Source organism: Gambusia affinis, linkage group LG20 (genome assembly GCF_019740435.1).
Source record: "Gambusia affinis linkage group LG20, SWU_Gaff_1.0, whole genome shotgun sequence".
NCBI classification, from domain to species: Eukaryota; Metazoa; Chordata; class Actinopteri; order Cyprinodontiformes; family Poeciliidae; genus Gambusia; species Gambusia affinis.
Genome location: NC_057887.1, coordinates 13,006,340 through 13,024,687, shown reverse-complemented (window position 1 = coordinate 13,024,687; position 18,348 = coordinate 13,006,340). Strand labels below are relative to the sequence as shown.

At 41.4% G+C, this 18,348-nt stretch overlaps 4 protein-coding genes across 4 annotated transcripts; 2 read left to right on the top strand and 2 right to left on the bottom strand.

Moving 5' to 3' along the window:
- The first annotated feature begins 754 nt into the window (after positions 1–754).
- On the top strand, positions 755–5,127 carry lrrc59 (leucine rich repeat containing 59). Its single transcript, XM_044101817.1, has 8 exons — positions 755–988; positions 1,116–1,222; positions 2,326–2,385; positions 2,981–3,139; positions 3,261–3,365; positions 3,780–3,852; positions 4,077–4,268; positions 4,370–5,127. Exons 1-8 carry the CDS (start codon positions 832–834, stop codon positions 4,648–4,650), a joined length of 1,134 nt encoding a protein of 377 aa, XP_043957752.1. The 5' UTR covers positions 755–831; the 3' UTR covers positions 4,651–5,127.
- On the bottom strand, positions 3,953–7,426 carry nat9 (N-acetyltransferase 9 (GCN5-related, putative)). Its single transcript, XM_044101826.1, has 6 exons — positions 7,271–7,426; positions 6,721–6,830; positions 6,482–6,622; positions 6,331–6,390; positions 5,901–5,995; positions 3,953–5,839 (listed from the first exon to the last, which is right to left on the bottom strand). Exons 1-6 carry the CDS (start codon positions 7,345–7,347, stop codon positions 5,690–5,692), a joined length of 633 nt encoding a protein of 210 aa, XP_043957761.1. The 5' UTR covers positions 7,348–7,426; the 3' UTR covers positions 3,953–5,689.
- A 457-nt stretch (positions 7,427–7,883) lies between these two features.
- syt15 (synaptotagmin XV) lies at positions 7,884–13,093 on the bottom strand. The gene is made up of 9 exons (XM_044101827.1): positions 13,052–13,093; positions 11,783–11,870; positions 11,508–11,700; positions 11,248–11,405; positions 10,553–10,845; positions 9,349–9,516; positions 9,159–9,267; positions 8,900–9,082; positions 7,884–8,703 (listed from the first exon to the last, which is right to left on the bottom strand). The coding sequence occupies exons 2-9, from the start codon at positions 11,805–11,807 to the stop codon at positions 8,564–8,566; spliced, it is 1,269 nt and encodes a 422-aa protein (XP_043957762.1). The 5' UTR covers positions 11,808–11,870; positions 13,052–13,093; the 3' UTR covers positions 7,884–8,563.
- Positions 13,092–16,721, top strand: LOC122822849. The gene is made up of 2 exons (XM_044101816.1): positions 13,092–13,295; positions 14,149–16,721. Exon 2 carries the CDS (start codon positions 14,164–14,166, stop codon positions 16,108–16,110), a length of 1,947 nt encoding a protein of 648 aa, XP_043957751.1. The 5' UTR covers positions 13,092–13,295; positions 14,149–14,163; the 3' UTR covers positions 16,111–16,721.
- The last annotated feature ends 1,627 nt before the right edge of the window (positions 16,722–18,348 follow it).

Below are 18,348 nucleotides of genomic sequence, written 5' to 3'. Positions count from 1 at the left end.
AGAAGTTGTGGTAAATCCTTTGGATTACTTTGAAATAACCACTTTTATTTTGAGGAAGCCAAATACTTCTGTCGTTTATCATTCATGACTGGATGCCTTGATTATTCCGGATATTCACTAAAAGAGACAATCGTAAAGCAAGAAACCCTGATCTGAGGATTAGATCAATCATTTTCTGGTTTCTGGTTTAATTTGCAGCTTTTCCCATTATTATGATAGTTAAAGTTATGTAAAACTATCTTGACAAAGAGGATGAAATTATTACTAGTATTGCTACAATTGTCCAAGTTGTTGTGAATGTGTAGAGCCTGGTTGACTAAAAAAATCATACATAGGAAAATATCATTCAATCCTTTTTAAATGCATCAAAGTATACATTTGTTCGATATATTTTGTGTTAAAAGTTATTTTACAAAAAAGAATGATATAGGCCTAATAGTTTTCTATAAAAGGCAGCCATACTTTTGTTTTTATATGGAAAATAAATCCATATGGAAATTATATGGTACTGTAAATGGTCAGGTAAGGAACCTCCCTACTTTATCGTTAAAATGATCATTTATTTAGGTGCATGACTTTAAAGATAGATCTTTCTATGCTGATGAAATCTCCCTTTGAATTATGCAGACATTCTTATTGGTGCTTATTTTTAAATGCATACGCGTTTTGTACATTATTTATGATTTTATTGTTATAAAAAGAAAAACATAATTAAAAAAAAACATATAAAGCTTTGAAGAAAAACTAGACAAGCCGCTTCTCGTTTACCTGCTGTGTCCTCCGCCACGGTAGAGGGCGCTGTGTCGTTAGCGTCGCCACGTTGCTCAACCAATGACGTGGATTTTCATTGAGAGACAGTCAGAGCTCCAAATACATAACTCTAACAGAGATTATTCTTCGACTAGCTTATATTTACACCCCGAAACGCTCGATTTCTGTCTCTTTCTTGTCATTATTGGACTTAGTTCTGCTCCGGCTGTTGCCCCAGGTGAGCGGTCACGTAAAGCGTTTAGATTTACTGTGTTTCCTGTCGTCTGCTTATCAGGAGTGAGTGCAGTAAAACAGCTTTACTCGATTCTGAATCTGGTTAACTCTGTTGCCGTGTTCCCCTCCAGACTGCAGGATGAGTAAACCCAAAGTGTTAAACCTGAAGGATAAAATCAGCGGGAATGAGGCGGACCTGAGCCTGTGCAACCTCAGTGAAGTGCCAGTCAGAGAGCTCGTAAGTCTCCCAGCAGCGTTTATTTCATAATTTATCTGCGAATAAAACATCAATTCATGCATTTACACACTTAAATCCAGTACTCTCTTTCTGTGTTTTCCAATTATATTATTCCTTTGTGCGTTCTTTACAACCAAATAGTCAACCAGTGCAACACACGTCCATCATCAGTCATAACATTATAACCACCTTCCTAATACCGTGATGTCAATTGATTCTATTTTTGTTTGTATATTGCTTAAACTGCAGATTTTTCTGTTGTATTTAGGCAGTGCACTGATATTAGCTTTTTTCCTAAAAGAAGCATTTTAGCTATTTCCTTCTAGCTAACTAACCTGCCTCTCCTAGGTTAATGCATTTTTAGACTAGACTTAGACTTATTTTATTGTCATTTCTCAAAGAAATTTAAGTAAAACTGGTAATGACATCGGAGCACACACAGAAACACAAGTGTGCCTATAATTACATAATAAACAAATAATAATGTATTGCTAAATATATATATAACTTAGTATTTTCAAGCAGCCTCAGCCAGTTTTAGTGATGGGATTGTTGGGCAATCTGATGGCCAGTGGGAGACAGCTACTTCTGAGTCTGCCTGTTCTGCAGCGGTTGCTACGGAATCTCCTGGCAGATGCCAGCCGGATGAACAGACCATGGAGAGGATGAGTGGAGTAAGAGAGGATCTGGTTTGCTCTGGCTAAGCAGCATCTGTGTGCAGTGGTATGGACAGGGGGGAGAGTGGAGACCCAATGATCCTCTCCGCTGTTTTTACCACTCTTCGCAGAGACTTCCAGTCTGAGGTCTTGTAGCTCCCAGACCAGATGGAGATACTGCTGGTCAGCAGGCTCTCAAGTGCGTCCATGTCACCAGATTTGAAAGCAGCATTACGCTCCCTCAGTCTAGAATACACCTCCTTAGTCATCCAAGGTTTCTAATATCACATATCACAAGAACGTTCTTCATCTTGTGAAATAATGAGCTGAAGAAGTCACACTGTTAAATCTGTTGGAATTAAGATATTTATGCAGCTTAATAAGTGACAATGATTAGGAATATAGTTGTTTTTATTAATCTAAATCTTGCTTTGTTTTCTCCTACAGTCTTTACTTCCTAAAGCCACAGTCGTGGACCTTTCTTGTAACAACATCATCTCCCTTCCTGTGAGTATCAAACACCCACATTGCTAAATCTTTGACCTAAATGACTTTAATAGCTAGAAAGGGCAGACAGATGTTTGCATAGGCACCTGCTGCTCTGGATCGCACCACTAAGAATAAAACCATTGTTGAAAGAAATCCATAGGTGCTCTGTAGAAGATGCTTTGGTCAGATGAGACATACACTGACCTTTAAATCCTCTATGAAAAACACTGTGCATGGAGGAAGCCTTATGCTATGGCCTGACCAAACCATCTTCATGGTGAAACGTGGTGGTGACAGCATCATGCTGTGGGGAATACGTTTCTGGTCAGTGTTGATGGGAAGACGTCAACACTGATGTGAACATATGTTCACCTTCTAGCAGGATGAGAAAGACCCTAAATATACAGCAAGAGCCACAGCTAAATTATTGGTTTAGATTTAGTCATATTAAGATATTAGAATTGTCTAGTTAAAGCCTCTACTTAAGCTCAGTTGTAGCAACACTTGAAAATGTATATTTGCAGCTGTTTGCCATCTAATATAGTTTTTCTTCTCCTAACACAGTTATGTTCAGATACATGATTGTCTGTTTTACCGTATTTCTCTTACGCAGCCAGAGTTTTGCAGCCTCATCCATTTAGTGAAGCTTGACCTGAGTAAAAACCAGCTTACCTGTTTGCCCGATGACCTGGGGAACCTGGTGAACCTGCAACACCTGGACCTTTACAACAACAAGCTGATGGTCCTGCCTGTCAGCTTCTCTCAGCTCAGGGTGGGTAGGATCATATTTTATTTGTACAGTTCTGCCAAAAAGCCTCAAATACTGCTAATAAGTGCAATGTTAGCAGTACTGTTGACTTACTGTTTTGTTTTTTTCTTCTTCTTTTGTTTAGAGTCTGAAGTGGCTCGACCTGAAGGATAATCCTCTGGAGCCAGGATTGGCCAAAGTGGCAGGAGACTGTCTGGATGAGAAGCAGTGCAAACAGTGTGCCTCTAAGGTGGCTGCAACACATCCAGCAGCTTTACACACAAGAACTGAATGATTCCGTAAAGATTTCTTCTTTTCCCCATTTGATTAATGTAAACAGAAAACGTTAATAGATCGAGATTTAATTTCACTAGAATTTATGGTTCCAATCAATTAGAGCAAACTGCCCAGGCACTGAAGAAACAAAGCAGCCACAAACCATTACACTACTACAAACATGTTTGAATGCTGACATAATGACACACACCTTATATGAAATTAGATGTTTCTCTCACCAGTCCTTATATAATATTTTTCCTGATGTCTTGGGAATCTTTTAGGTGTTTCTTTTGGAAAATATGATAGCGGTCTTTGTGGAACCAGTTTCTCTGGCCTTAACTGAGGCCAACTCAAAAATAACAACTTGAATGCTGGTGTGTTTCAGGTCCTACAGCACATGAGAGCCATACAGGAAGAATATGATCGTGCACGAGAGAAACGCCTGTTGAAAGAAAAAGGTAGATAATTGAATCCCCCCCCCAAAGAGGAAAGATTTTATTCTTGGAGCTATTTATTTTTAACTCTGTGGTTTGTCATATTTAAAGCCTGAAACCATAAAACGGGCAAAGTCACTTTATTTGCATTTTCAAAATGGATTGAAATGTCTCAGAACCCCGTTTATCTGCGCAGTGACGATAAATCGGGGTCAGGGAGATGACCTTATGTCGTTTTTGCACTTAAGAGCTGGAGAAGAAGAAGGAAGCGAAGCAGAAAGAGCGGGATGCCAGAGAAAGGGAAGTTCGCAAACGGGAGAAAGCGGAGGAGAAGGAGAGGAGAAGGAAGGAGTACAACGCTCAGATGGCGGCTCTAGCTGTGCAGGAGCAACAGAAGAAGAAGAGGGAGGAGAAGAAGAAAAAGAACGGGCAAGCACCAAGTGGGGCCAACATTTCTTTTTATTCTGATTGTTGCATCTTTCCAAAATCTGAGGCTTCAGAAGCTGAAGAAACTTCAACATCACTTTTCTTGTCTTCACAGATAAAAAGGTCGACGTGAAACCAACAGCTAAATCACAGCGTTCTTTCATTGGCTGGATTTTTAAGCTCCTCCTCCTGCTGACGCTGGGAATAGCTGGAGTTGCTGCCGCATGTCGGCTGACCGGCCTGCAGAGGGAAGAGGTCTGCATGCCGATCAACGCGGCCGTGGACGACTGTTTATCCTGGGCCAAAGTGCAGGAGGGCGTGGCCAGACAACTGCTACGCAATCTGTCATCCGCTGCTAAGGACCTCCTGGAGTCCACGCAGACATCGAAGAACTGAACCCTGCCATCGGAAATGAGAGCTGCAGGCTTTTCCTGGCGTCTCTGAGATGTTTTTTTAACATGTAGAAATCAATGCTCCCGTTTGCGATGCTGGGATGTGAAAGGCCTGCACAGAGACTTATTCCTATGGAATTATTGTCAAAATCTTTATATGGCCTGTTTCCTTCTTACATCAGCTAAATATCTCCCTGTGGACGGCGTTTTGCACTTTACATTAATTGAAGCGCAGGCTGCCCTTGAGCTGTTCCGCTAAATGTGAAGCGGACACGTCGGTGCTGCTCTGGAGTGTCGTCAGAGGTGTGCGCGTGCCAAAGCTTGTCGCTGTCGGAGCATGTGCAGTGCCTTCTCCATCTAGGTCGCTGTTCCTGTCAAATCTCGCAGGTAAACGCTGTAAATGCTCGCAGCTGGTAATTGAGTCATTTTTGCTACATGACAAATAAAACAACAGGCACATTTTTGCCAAAGATGCAAGAAAGTGAGTTTTCATCTTATTTCTGAGGAGCAAACTTTTGTTTTCACTAGAGCTTAAAGAATCCAATGTTTCCAAACTTTCTCTTTTTATAAACATCTGAAGAGTGTGGCATGTTCCTACATTCAACCTCTTCAACTACTAGAATACAGCAAATGATGACCTTCAGAAGTCACCTACTTAGTACATGGAGTCCACCTGTGAGCAGTATCTCATTAGGAATAATCATATGAGCAAAAAGCATACAGATGTGCACTAGTCAAGGTGGCAGCGTGTTGGAGCAAGGATACTTAAAAAGGCCTGGGAAAATACAGAATAAGTAGGAAGCATCCATCTATCTGACCTTTTGATGAATACTTTATTCAGCAAGAGGTTTGCTTTCATCCTGGCGGTGGAACAGGGAATCTGTCCGAAGGCCTTCTGACCGCCTTCTGCCTGCAGCGTTTTGTTGAGGTTGCCGGGGAGCAATCTCGACCAAAACGAGAGCTCTCTTCCTTGAGGGAGGTAAAGTCTCTGTGTTTCTGTTTCACAAATAAAGGTTGGACGATGGAGCTCACAGAAGTTCACCTCACTGCTGAACCAGTTCATGTCTGCTGTGGCATGTTTGCTTGTAGTCCCTTTCCCTCATGTAAGGCACGTCTTCCTGCAGCTGGGTCCGAATGGAGTCGTCCACCATCAGCTCGAGGGTCACCTCTTTGAAGACGTTGCACACAGATACCTGCAGAGATGGCGATTACCATCTGATCTTCCTGCGCAGTGACCTGAAGTCTCCTCCTTACCTCCTGAAACTGCAGCTTCTTGAACATGGAGATGCTGACTTGGTTGTCCAGACCAATTTTTGCTTGAAACTTTTTGACTCCGAGTTTGGTGATTCCTGATGAAGAACACACAATTCCCAAATCAAGGGAAATGTATTTATTTCAACGGGATAACGTAACATTTCTGAGCTATTTTGTTTTGGTCACATTTTTTAAATTTTGAAAAGCAGGACATATTTCATTTAACTGTTGACGCTAATACAAATCGATAAGCATTTTCCTCTCTGTTGGCTATGATTAGTGTCCTTAATATAGCACCTAGAATGTTATATCCAACCAAATTCATAGCAGTCATTTGCATTTTGATACACTAGGGAGTTCAAAATAAAAATCTGTTAAAAATACACGGAAGGTTTAGGTTATAATGTGACAAACAGCAACAGCTTCTCACCGTAGCTCATCATCATGCGAGTCACCTCCTTTCCTATGCCCCTTCCTCTGTAACTGGGCTCTGTTCATCGGGGGAGGAACAAAATAATCAACATTTTTTAAAACTATTTTTTAGAATAAGGCTCTGAACAAAAAAGCAGAATGTGCGTCACCTGCTATCATGACCTCCAGCTCTGCCAAGAATGGATCTGAGGGGTCGGTCAGGAAGATGTTGACATCTCCCACCATGCACTGCTCCTCATCGACACCTGGGTCCACCCAGCGCTGCTTGTCCAAGATAATAAATGTGCATTCTGGAAAGTTGCAGTTCGAAAAAAAAAAAAAAAAAAGTGAAACATTTGTTTAAACGTTGACTGATTCATAGTTATTGTTTGCGTTTGTGGCACCATACTGTCATTGTCTTCCCTCCAGCTCTTCTGCATGTCGTACTCCTGCTGCAGGCTCAGCGGCTCTGAGGCAGTCAGCTGCTGCAGCTCGGGGGATTTCATCCACTCATGATATCTGGGGAAATGTACCAGCACTGATTATTGGCCAGTGGTTTAAACTATATATAATTAATAACAATAATCTTAAAAAAAAAATAAAAAATTTACATTTATTACAGTTAAGATAAGTCATTTATGAAAAAACTAGTAGTAGTCGGTTTGTAAAACAAGTAAGTTACTTTTAATACGTATTTTAAAGTAGCTTGATTTATTTTCAAAGGCAAATTAAGATAAGTTGAAGTGCATTTTAAACACACTTTGATTTTTGCAAGTGGTTCTGTTTCATTTTGATTTTGAGTTCATCTTTGTCTCAAAGATCACTAATATTGGAACCAAATTAAATATATTTAGCTAAAAATAAAGATTCAAATTAGTTAAACGTATCGTTTCTACAGGGTAACCAAAGCAGTCCTGCACGGATCAAAAATAACCCGCACCATAACAGCTGGTACTGACCTGGGGACATGCTCTTCATTATATGGAACCAGCAACACTGTGTGTCCCTCCAGTAATGTGTTTTCATTTATTTTCATGATGAATAGACAGCCACAAACAAACTCATAGCAATTGAGGATGGCTTCCTTATTCTCGCGCTACGGTTCCTACTGCGACTGCGCGCAGTGGACCAAGTAAGCGAGGCGCCGCCTGCTGGACAGCAGCAGTACGTTCATGCCTAAGTGCTCCCTTTTGATTCTGATTTTATCTCTCCTATTTGCTCCTTTGTTAGACAGTCGCATGTCAAGAAGACGCAAAAACCTATTAACATGCCAACAACAGTTTAATTTTAAACTTGAATTGTAGTTCAATTCATTTTATTTAGTGTCAAATCAAAACAAAAGGCTTATTGTGCTCAGTTAAAATCCATTTAAGGATTAGTGTTCAAGATTATTCTAAGTGCTTTACAGAAAAATGAAGAATAAGAGTTTACAAACAGAGGCATACATTAAACAAGATAAAACAAATGAAATACAAGCAGTGGGAGTCACATTTAAAAAATACTTTATTTCCAAAGGGAAATTAAATTCATTAATGCAAGAGGTATAAATACTTTTGCAAGGCCTGCAGACAATCAATTAAGGTCTTAATTTTCATCTCCAACTCTAATTAATGTCAACTTCTGATGATGTTATTGGTGTCTGGGACTGAAGGTCAAATGGAGGGACAAACTAGAACAGTTAAACTACAGAGTCTGGTAATTTATCTAAAAAAACTGAAAATTGCAAATCCTTAATTTTTTTTCAGCACAGTTGTTGACAGCTGCAATCCTGATACATTTAGATGCAAACCCTTGTCCAAGACACACGTGAATCAGTTGAATGGCTCGCTAACAAATTAAGCTTTCTGACGATTCTGTTGGGGAAAAAAGTCAATTACTCAAAGTTTTTCACCTCTTCAGTGACATCTGGTGGCAAAAAGTATGAGGAGCAGCTTTAATTTACGCCAAAGCTCCAGAATACATAGTCCGAAAAATGATTCACTTCTTTTTGATGTGTTGAACCAAGTGTCAAACTACCAATACCATGATTCTTCCATATAGACCTTGAACCCTCACTGAGTGGCCAACCAAATCAAGCTTTAACACAACACTTACAAAGCACTATGTTGCTTTTTGCGACACATGCGCCGGAGCTTCAGCTTTAAGCACACCGTCACTAATATTAGCTCTTGGAGACTGGACTTGAGTCTAAGATAAACAAATATTTGAAGTTTGTTTTCCTCCCCTTTAGCCTCTGAATGTTATGTTGGGATTTATATTGCCCGGCCCAATCTGTGCCACATTCTGACCGGCTCTTGTGCCTTGTTGATCATGTCCATCCAGTGTTGCAGCTGAAGACCTCTGGCGTACATGAAGGGACCCAACACCAGCACTCCCAGCAGGGCTGGAGGTTCTGAAAGCAACAACAGCTGATCTTTGACAAAGGTCTTACTTTAAACGCTGAAGCATGCTGATGCTACACTGTTTCCTTAGCTCTTCTTCTCATAGTGACAGTCATAAAAATGTTCTTTTTAACCATGAATGCAGCTGATCTAAGAAGTGCTGATAGAAAGATGGATGTTTTTTTGACTCATTAAAAAGTTTTTCACCTGAGCGGTTGTCGTTTGGATGCTGCAGCTCAAATCTTAAACAGGCATCATCCAGGTGCTGCGGTCGGAGTTTAAAAGTCATCCTGTAGTTAAAGATGGGATCCTGTTCGCCTTTCACCACACAGCTACGCTTCGTCTTCACCATCTGAGTGTGTATCTGCAAGCTCACCTGGACACACACACCTGCGGGAACGTATACGCGTGCTGTGGTGCGCTGAGCAGGTAAAAGCCTTGATTTTATTGATGAAATTCTTCAAACCTGCATCTGTGAGCAGCTGAAGGCCTCGAGCTCCCAGGACCACCAGCGAGAGCCGCTGCAAGGATGAACTGTAGCTAAGGGATATCTGCACATCACCCAGCTCTGAACACTGGTGAAGGTTAGACGGCAGAACCATTCTGAGCATGTTGATCACCTCTTTGTGGATGTGTGTGGGTGTGTTGGTGTTTACCTGCGTCTCCTCCTCGGGATCAAGGTCTCTCCACAGAACTCTGCCGGCCTGACCAAGTTCCCCTTCCAGGGGAAACAACACTCTGCCCACAGCGTGCCGTTTACCGTCTTTCTCCACACTCAGCACACACACACTCAGGGTGCTCCGCAACACACACACTGCTGATACCTGTAAGGCACACACACACACACACGCACACACACACACACACACACACACACACACACACACACTGAGCAGACATGTCTTTTTAAACAATGAGTGTGTATTGTTGCGCTCACACAGATTTGTAACACATATATCAAGTGTTTATTTCTCCTACCTTTGGTAATTATGGTTTACAGTTAATGAGAATTCAACATTCAGTTTCACAGAAAGTTTGAATATTACTTCCTGGGAGATGGCTACTCCGACTTCGGACTTGATAAAACTCAGTGGACCAACACCAGCGGATTACTTGGCCTACGAATCATCCCTGACTGTGGAAACTTCACACTGAACTTCCAGTAAGTTGGAACTTGCTCAAGCCTTATAAGCTTGTTACCATCTATCCATTCCAGGAACTGAAGAAGCCTTTTAGATGACAACTGAAATCTCTTCAAGAAACAATAGTAGATGTTTCGTTTAAGCACTTAGGATTGTAAATGTCCCGGATGACTGAGAATCTACACTATTATGTTCGTCTGTGCACCGCAAACTCTTAAAACCTTCATTCCTAAATTAAATAAAAAATTAACATTTTGTTAAAAGAAGATTTTTAAGTATTGAGCATCAGTTTAGTCTCTCTTATTCTCAGCCTGAGCTTGACATGAGAAATGCTGTTGTTTCCCCTGTTTTTCCCCTTAAATGTGGTTGTGTGTGGTGGCTTTTGAAGCAGCTTTAGTTTACACTTTGCATATCTCCCCAAAAAACTCCTCAGTTGGATTTGTTTTAGAATCCTTGTTTGGATCTAATTATCTATTTTTGTATAGCATTTCTTCCTTCCACTTAACTTTCCATTAATATACCTGGATGAAGCTCTGTGTGAACAGCTGCATTGTTTGACATTGATCCTTTATGGCTTACCCTCCTTGTGAAGCAGTGTCTGCTGGACAGCTGTTAAGTCTTCACTATGATTGTGACTCTGAGGTTTGCAGTTTGTTTATCATATGTATGTAGATGCTCCTGTGTACTCAAAGTTTTAAATTCAACCACATGTACTTGCCTGGAAAATCAAGCAGTCGTTAAACTCTGGGTCGGGCCCCGTCCCCCGGGCCTTAGCCTGCCGGGGCCTCCGGTCATTGGGAAGAAGCCGCAGCTCCACCAGCGTCATGTTGCTGTGGAAACGGGGAAGGAGGTTGCTGAGGCGTAGCAAGGAGACCACGAGCTGCTCGCTGCTGTGACGATACTCTACAGAGAAGCAGAGGCGAGTGGCCATGCCAAGAGGAGGGGCCGCCACCTCGTTCAGAGGGGTCATAGAGTACAGACCTGTCAGCACCGACCCCACTGGGTACCAACCTACAGAAAACCAGGGATGCAGAAAAGTAAAGCAGAATGCAAACAGTTTTCGGATACTACTAACTCTTTGCCAGCCTGATCAGCTGGAGAAACTCTCTGTTGTTCACTGTAGAGGCAAAAATACCAATCAAGGAAATTCAGAAACAAGAATTACTAATTAAATTGCTGGAAATGTAAAACCTAACATTATCATGAACACATTATACTTCACATCTTATTTATTCACTGTGTTGGGCTAAGTTGCATCAGTATTAGTTATTGGAAACATATTATAGTTATGATATCAACCAGAAGGTTAACAATGAAGGTTTAATTTTTAAATATAAGTTTTGAAAGTCTAGATTGCAGATTTCAAATTAAAAGCATTTCTTCGGTGCAATAACAGCAGCACTTATGACCTACTTCTCACTGACAGTGACCCACGGTGAGCCAGAATGTCTCGCTGAGCATCCACCTTCATCGCTCCCTCCTTTTCTTTCTCCTGGCTCTCAACATCTCTCAGAACCGCAGTATTTTGTGGAATACAGCGAGGAGGTAAAGAGAAAGGGATTTCACAATGCCTTGCATAAACAAACAACAAAAAAAGCATTTACCGGTAGGTTTTTTCTGGGGTTACTCTCAATCTCTCAATACAACCACTAATATTTGCTACCGGTACTTGCCTGGCACAAAAGCCTTGAGACACAGGGATCACCGGAGCAGAGTGGGCCGGTACCGATGGCACTGTGCCGATCAGCTCCTGATACTGAGCCTGCTTGTTCTTCTTCCTCCTCAGGCAGCACATTGTCAGAATCAGCAGCAGCACTAGCAACAGCAGACCAGCGGACAGACAAACAGCAAGCAGCGGCGTCTGGTCTGAACAATCAAACACCCAAACTTATTCTCTACAGGACTCACTTCGGTTACAAATGTATCTTTAATGCGTTTTTATTCTCACCAGTCATGATAAATGTTCTTCCCATCAGCTTTAACTGAGACAGAATGGCCGTCCAAACATGAAGCAGCAACTTAGAGTTCTACCTGAACTGTAAGTGACGATGAAGAGCAGTGAGACTTGAACGCAGCTGGCTGTTTCTCACCATGTTACGCTGCTTTCTAAAAGGCTGGGATAATCGGCCTCTGGGCAGAAATACACGTTGGGCCTTTTGGTAACTTTGGATTTAAAGTTTTTTATAGTAATATAAAAACATGTTAATTTAAACCACGCATTTTGTGTTAATTTGTGTTTTCTTTGACTGATAATTACATTGGTTAACGTGAGACACATGCAAAAAAGAAATAAATAAATAAAATTAAAATGTGACAGGGGTAAAAACCTTTCCACACCACGGTATTTGTATGTACAAAGCATAATTGAATTAAAAATGTATTTACTTGTGTAGTGTCAACTCAAAGAAATTTATTCTCGAAAAAATATTCACTAAATTAATCACTCTAATCATACAGAAAGAAAAATTTGAATTTAATAATTTATATTCTAATATAATACTATTACAGTGCAGACAAATGTAGTTCATAATACTGGTTAGTAGATTTCTAAGGAAGCTCAGTCACTGACTGTTGCATTAGCTCCTCTTGAGCAAGCCTATGGTGACAGAGGAAAGAAACAACTCGCTTTTAACAGCAAGAGACCTCCAGCAAAACCAGAACCAGGTTCAGTAGAGGCAGCCATGTTTTGAAACAGGACAACCTAGTCCCTTGTAGAAACAAAGAAAACCTTAAATCTTTCACTCAGCAAGTTCTGTTTGAGGTTACTTCGGACTAAGACGGCAAGTATGCTGCTTGCTAATAGCCAAATAGTTTTTGTGTGTGCTTTATGAATAAATTTAGCATAATAACATTGTAAATTAACAGTGTCGCTATTGTTATTTAACCCAAACACAGATTTAATGTCACAAGCAGTAAACTTAGTTCAGACAGGGATGCCTTTAGTACTCAACTATAATCATATGTAATGACAGTCCTGACAGATGACCTTATCCTGAATTTGAATCAAAGTGCTTATAAGCCACCCGCTGTTCGCTTCCACACACAAAGACCGGATTGGACAGTAGCTAATAAGATGACTGGTAATCCTCAGGGCTAAAGGTATAGAGTAATGGCTCTTTCTTTGTCTCTCTCACAAACACACACACACACACACACCGACAAACGCACCGAACAATGCACCTTTTAAAAAAAAAAACAGAAGAAAAAACTGTTGCACCTTCGTCGACATCGCAGGTGGCCCAGCAGAGGTAGAGGAAGAGGATCAAGCTTAAGGAGGGTCACAGCGAAGGAAACCCGGCCGTGAGGCTTTTTATGTGGTTGACATCGACAGAGGGAAGCCATTTAAGAAGGATGTGAGGAAGAGTGGAAGACATGAGGGGAGGAAGGAGAGGCACCAATTAGAGCTACCTGCACTGTGGCCGGGCATAGGGCAAAACAGGACACAACTCGTGAACTTTCAGGTAAGAGGTTCATTTTCATTCTCAAACATTATTCTGTGTGTAAATACACTTTGATTTGATTATTTGTGTTTACAGTCTGTGCAGATCAGCTCCTGTTGAGAGTTTCTATGGTGTGAATTCATTATTGTACATTTAATGAAATGCTAGATTTCCTGATTTTTCCCCCGCTCATGAATACAACAGTATTTAATATAATCTGCTGACACCTATCTGTACTGCAAGGAGAAATCGAATAATAACCATATTGTTCCAAAAGTTTCATGTTACATATCTGCATTTGACTTGATATTTGATCTATTTTCCAGTGGCAAAATGCACATTTAAATCTGTCATTTAAATTGTGATTTTGCCTCAATAATCGAATAATCTGGGCTGCGTAATCTCATTTGGTTAATCTGGATTTTGTGTGTTTGTGTATGTGTGTTTGAATGCTCTCATTCAATTCCCTGAGAAATGTGTCATCTCAAAACTGTTTGGAAATCACTTTGAAGGAGCATCCATGCTCAAATTTTAGAGCAGTGTGGATGTGCGCGACGTGAAACCTGCTACTTGTTGCAAGAGACCTGCAGAGAATTAAGATCTGATCCTGCTGCTTCTATTGGCTTTACCGGGCTTTAAACTGGGTGACAAAGAGAGTTAGCACCAAGCTAATGAGCACAGCAGAGGTTATCAGTTGAGGAAATACCCAAGATGGCTAAGAAGAAACCGGTGTTTGGACTTTTACTCCTATTGATTCCAATTTGTTTGAGGATTGGGAATATTTAACTGCGGCAAAATAGCAAGAGGGATTTTTTTTTTAGTTCCATATTTTGAAGAGCTGATTATTTAAAGGTTATATGGTTTGTCCTTACAGGTTTGGGCTGTTGCCATGGCGAGGTCTGGTCGCCCAGCGTCCGAGAGCTACCAGTCTGCCTCCTGTTTGGTTGGACAGTCACTGTCCTCGTCCAGTGAAGTTGGCATTGTGGAGGACGAAGATGACCGAACTCCTATTTTCTCTCTTTCTAAAAGCTCAGTAGATGTCGTCACAGCAACAGGCCCTCCTCACAAGCGAGACCTAGCCTGGATGCGACTGGATCTGAAGCGCAGCTCCAGCACCAACACACACTCTGACCAGAATCAAGTGACGCTACAGCAGCTGCACCATCACAAGTGGCACCACAACAGCCACCAGTTTTCAGTCACAACTCAGAATGAGGACTTGCATAGCCCTCCACCTCTCAGTGAGCGCTGGATTTCCAACATGCATCGCTGGAGTGGCTGCAGCAGCAGCACGCACAGCCGCAGCAGCACTCCGGACACGGTTGTAGGGAAGGAAGGGTCTTCGCGCTCCTATTGTCTCAGCCAGGAAGCAACCGGCTGCTTCACCCCAGATTCTCCAATGTCTAGAGTAACCTCTCCTCCAACCACACCATCACCATTGATTTCCCCCTTTCACACACCTTCTTTACCACCTCAAGATCATTTAGCTTCTTCACCACTAACACCAAGCACACACCTGGAGTGTGAGTACTCACCTTGCTCTAGGATAACCTGTCGAGACGACAGCAATTCCCCTGAGAAACTTTTATTTCAGTTTCCTTCCCCTGTCCAATCCCACGCAAGCTTAACAGATGAAGAACAGTGTGCAAATTCTGCATGCCTTGTTAATGATGAGAGCAAAGAGTCACCCAGCCCCACAAACACCCAAGTAACGGAAGATAAAGGAGAGGAAAGTCCACTGCCAGCTTGTTGCAAGCCGGAGCCAAGTCCTTCTGCAGAAAAAACTGATTTCAAAGCCAAACTCTCAGGTTGCCATTATCTTCTGTCATTGGACCAAAGTTGCCTGATGGGCAAAAGTTGGAGAACACCACTTGTTTCTTCCTTGAGTGACTCAAGGCTGGGTGACCTCAAGATGCACTTGGAGGCTACCGCCAATAATCTAAAGTCAGAGCTGCTTAGGGAGGAAGGAACGATGACCTCACAGCTGGGAATGATGGATGCTGCGGTGCAGACAGACTCCCCTTTGGGCTCCTGCTGCGACTTTCAGAAGAACATGTCCAACTCCAACAGTGGCTCGCACTCACTCTTGGGCTCTCCACCCGGATCCAGACTAAACTTGAAGGCGTCTGTGGGATCCCACTCAAACCTGGTTTCGGCGTCTTCAAGCATGTTCCCAGTGAGCAGCGCTGAGGAGGAGGAGGAAAAGCAACAAAACACCCCAGAATGGGACGCTACCGCCACTACTACACGGTGTCTGGAGAGAAAAAGATCATGTCTGAAGGCCCAGTCTGAAGACTGTGATGAGCTTGGCAGAAGGGGCAGCATGAAACAGGTGCTATGGGATGAGGATGGACTGACGTGGGACATTCATGGAGCGTCCTTCGACCCTGAGGAGCTCAGCACTGCCATACAGAAACATCTGGATCTCAAGAATAGTCCCCAACCACAGAGACGCTCCTCTAAGAAGAAGAAAGCACCAATGCCTCCACTCATATCAAACATGGTAACAACAATGGCCCCTGACACAAGCCCACCAGCAATGAGCATTAAGTGCATGGTTGAGGGTGAGAGTCAGGAGACCCTGGAGACTGAAGCAGCGAGCGAGGTGCAGCCAGAAACAGGGGGCAGAAAGCAGGAAAAGGAGGAGGCTAACTGTAGGAGAAGTAGAGAAGAGCAAGGCAAAATACAGGAAATAGAAGAGGAGGAAGGTGGAGAGAAGACAGCCAATAGCGTAAAGTCACTAACACAGGGGATTGGACACAGCAAGAAAAAAATAGTGATCAGATCCCTGAGGAGGCCTGGATGGTGCGGAGGATCCAAAAAGACGGATGACTGAGACTCTATGACTCTTGCACAGGATTAAGACTGAGTTTTGAAGAGACACATTCAGTCAGGATGGGGTCAAAGCCTTCCCACAGCATACATTCATTTATTTCCTATAAATTTGGTGGCATCTGCCACTGGAGTCAAGCTGTCCTGATTCATCATGTAGTAGGATAGATATTCACTGAGGTTTTATGCTTTTCCCTTTCAACTGTGTAAATCCCTGTGTAAAGCTCAAGATAGATGTATGCAATTGCATTTCTGTAACTGAAAATATATGTAAAATCAAAAGTGTGACAAAAACATCAAGTGCTAATATGTTAGAAACCTCAAACAGCTGAAGCCAATTATTGTGACTGAACATACAGTGGTGAGAGCCTTTTTATTTAACATGATCTACAAACATCAGCAGCTCTTTTGTACTGAAGGAGGAGAAAACAATTGCAGTAAAGGAAAATCATTTTTTTTATGTGGCAAAATTTACCCTCACAAACAACAGCAGTGGTGGACTGTTAATCCTGGGAAAAGAACTGTAAGACTTCAGACACTACTGATCCAGTAGTATATGTCATCATCTGTATATGGTACTCACTCTTTTTAAGGGAGACAAGGGTACGACAACTATTAAAAGACAATAAAAAGGCCAATTAGGATTTACTTATCATCCATACCTTCAGTATTTATATGTTTAATGTTTTTAAAATAGGATAAGATTTGCCCTTTTATCACTTTCAGTCGATGAAGTAAGTACTGTAGAAGTCTGTATGTATTTTTTTTTAGATAGCTATAAACTTAATTTCCTGTCATTCATATAAAAGTCTGGTCATTAAAGGATTTTTTTAAGCAGTCGCAATACCGGTTGTTTTGTTGTCTCTGTGTTTGTGGTTTTTTGCTATTTTAAAAAACAAGACATAATAATAATAAAAACAAAGCAGAACTTTAGTCAAAACTGTGGTTTCATTATATTTCAGGGACGTATCGCTGCATTCTGTTTGCAGAAAGAAGAATTTCCAAGTTTCAAGTCGGAATATTTGAGCAAATTTTGAAGTTTGAATTGTACCGTACCTTAAAAAAAGAAACAAACAAAAAAACAAAAGAACTCGTTTTAAGAGTTTAAAGCTCCAGTTAGAAGAACAAACAAATCATGCCAGAAACTTTTCGATACCTACGAAAGATATGAAATTTAACTAAATATTAGCAGGGTTGTGTGAATATATTTTCAATCTGGTATTGGTATGGACAGGTGAAAACTACAGAAACTATGAATTGGAAAGAAGTCCCAAAATTAAGATCCCTATTTCAAATCATTATGTCCTCTATAAATTGTATATTTGTTACTTGTTTCTGGGCTTTAAAGCTAAATTATCCATATCATGCTTGTTTTTCTGCCTGTGGCACACTCTACCTCATTCACCCGGTAAACACATACACACAAAGTAGAGTTGAACGCAAACTTGGTGAACCCCAGTGGTGAGATTTGACCATTCAAGCTCTGTCATTCGGATGAGCGGGCACATTCTCTTTTATTCACTGCAGCAAGTAAAGCTCTGCTCACCAGGGCCTTCTACTGCAGCTACTGTTGTCATATTTTTACAGAAGCATGTTTGTGTGTAGATATTTTGTAAAGTTGAGCTATTTACTAGGCATATGTCAACTACAGTGCTATTAAAATGAATGTAAATTAGTCATGTCAAGAAACGAGCCGACATGTACTGTCTGAAGCCTCTCAATGACTATTTGGATGATCCAGAAGAGGTCATGTGGTCAGGTGAGACCAAAATCAAACTTTTCAATATAAACTCCCCTTGGGTGTGTTTGCAGGAAGAAGGCAAATGAACAGTGAAGCGTGGGGAGGGAGTATTATTCTCTGGTAGCTTTTCTGAAAGTTATAATTTGAAGAAAGCTGTAAAAAAAAAAAAAAAAGCTGTAAATCATCTAAATATCACAAAAGATATGGAAGATGTGATTGGCCAAGGCCAAAACGAAACTTTCTGATCTGAAGGTAAATTGCTTTGTGCTCTCACAAGCTACACAGTGAAACATGGTGGCAGCAGCATCATACTGACAGAATGCTTTTAGGCCAGGGAGAGGAAAGGTGGTCAAAGTTGAAGGGAAATTGGGAAAACCAACATAAGGTTACAAATAATTTTAATGGTAAAGAAAAAGTAAAGAGTTAATGGCAGCAGCAACCCCTTTAGTGACATCATGTAGGAGAAAATCCATCAGTCTCAATGAACGACAGCACACACAA

Excerpts from the sequence above, each read along its gene's own strand:
- nat9 (XM_044101826.1), bottom strand. The coding sequence starts at position 7,347 with ATGAAAATAAATGAAAACACATTACTGGAGGGACACACAGTGTTGCTG. Across the intron at positions 6,831-7,270 it reads AATGAAGAGCATGTCCCCAG|ATATCATGAGTGGATGAAAT; the intron begins GTCAGTACCAGC and ends ACATTTCCCCAG. Across the intron at positions 5,996-6,330 it reads TCGCATGATGATGAGCTACG|GAATCACCAAACTCGGAGTC; the intron begins GTGAGAAGCTGT and ends GTTCTTCATCAG.
- syt15 (XM_044101827.1), bottom strand. The coding sequence starts at position 11,807 with ATGGGAAGAACATTTATCATGACTG. Across the intron at positions 10,846-11,247 it reads TGGGTCACTGTCAGTGAGAA|GTTGGTACCCAGTGGGGTCG; the intron begins GTAGGTCATAAG and ends GGTTTTCTGTAG. Across the intron at positions 9,517-10,552 it reads ACGACTGCTTGATTTTCCAG|GTATCAGCAGTGTGTGTGTT; the intron begins GCAAGTACATGT and ends TGTGCCTTACAG.
- LOC122822849 (XM_044101816.1), top strand. The coding sequence starts at position 14,164 with ATGGCGAGGTCTGGTCGCCCAGCGTCCGAGAGCTACCAGTCTGCCTCC.
- lrrc59 (XM_044101817.1), top strand. The coding sequence starts at position 832 with ATGACGTGGATTTTCATTGAGAGACAGTCAGAGCTCCAAATACATAAC. Across the intron at positions 2,386-2,980 it reads ACAACATCATCTCCCTTCCT|CCAGAGTTTTGCAGCCTCAT; the intron begins GTGAGTATCAAA and ends TCTCTTACGCAG. Across the intron at positions 4,269-4,369 it reads AAAGAACGGGCAAGCACCAA|ATAAAAAGGTCGACGTGAAA; the intron begins GTGGGGCCAACA and ends TTGTCTTCACAG.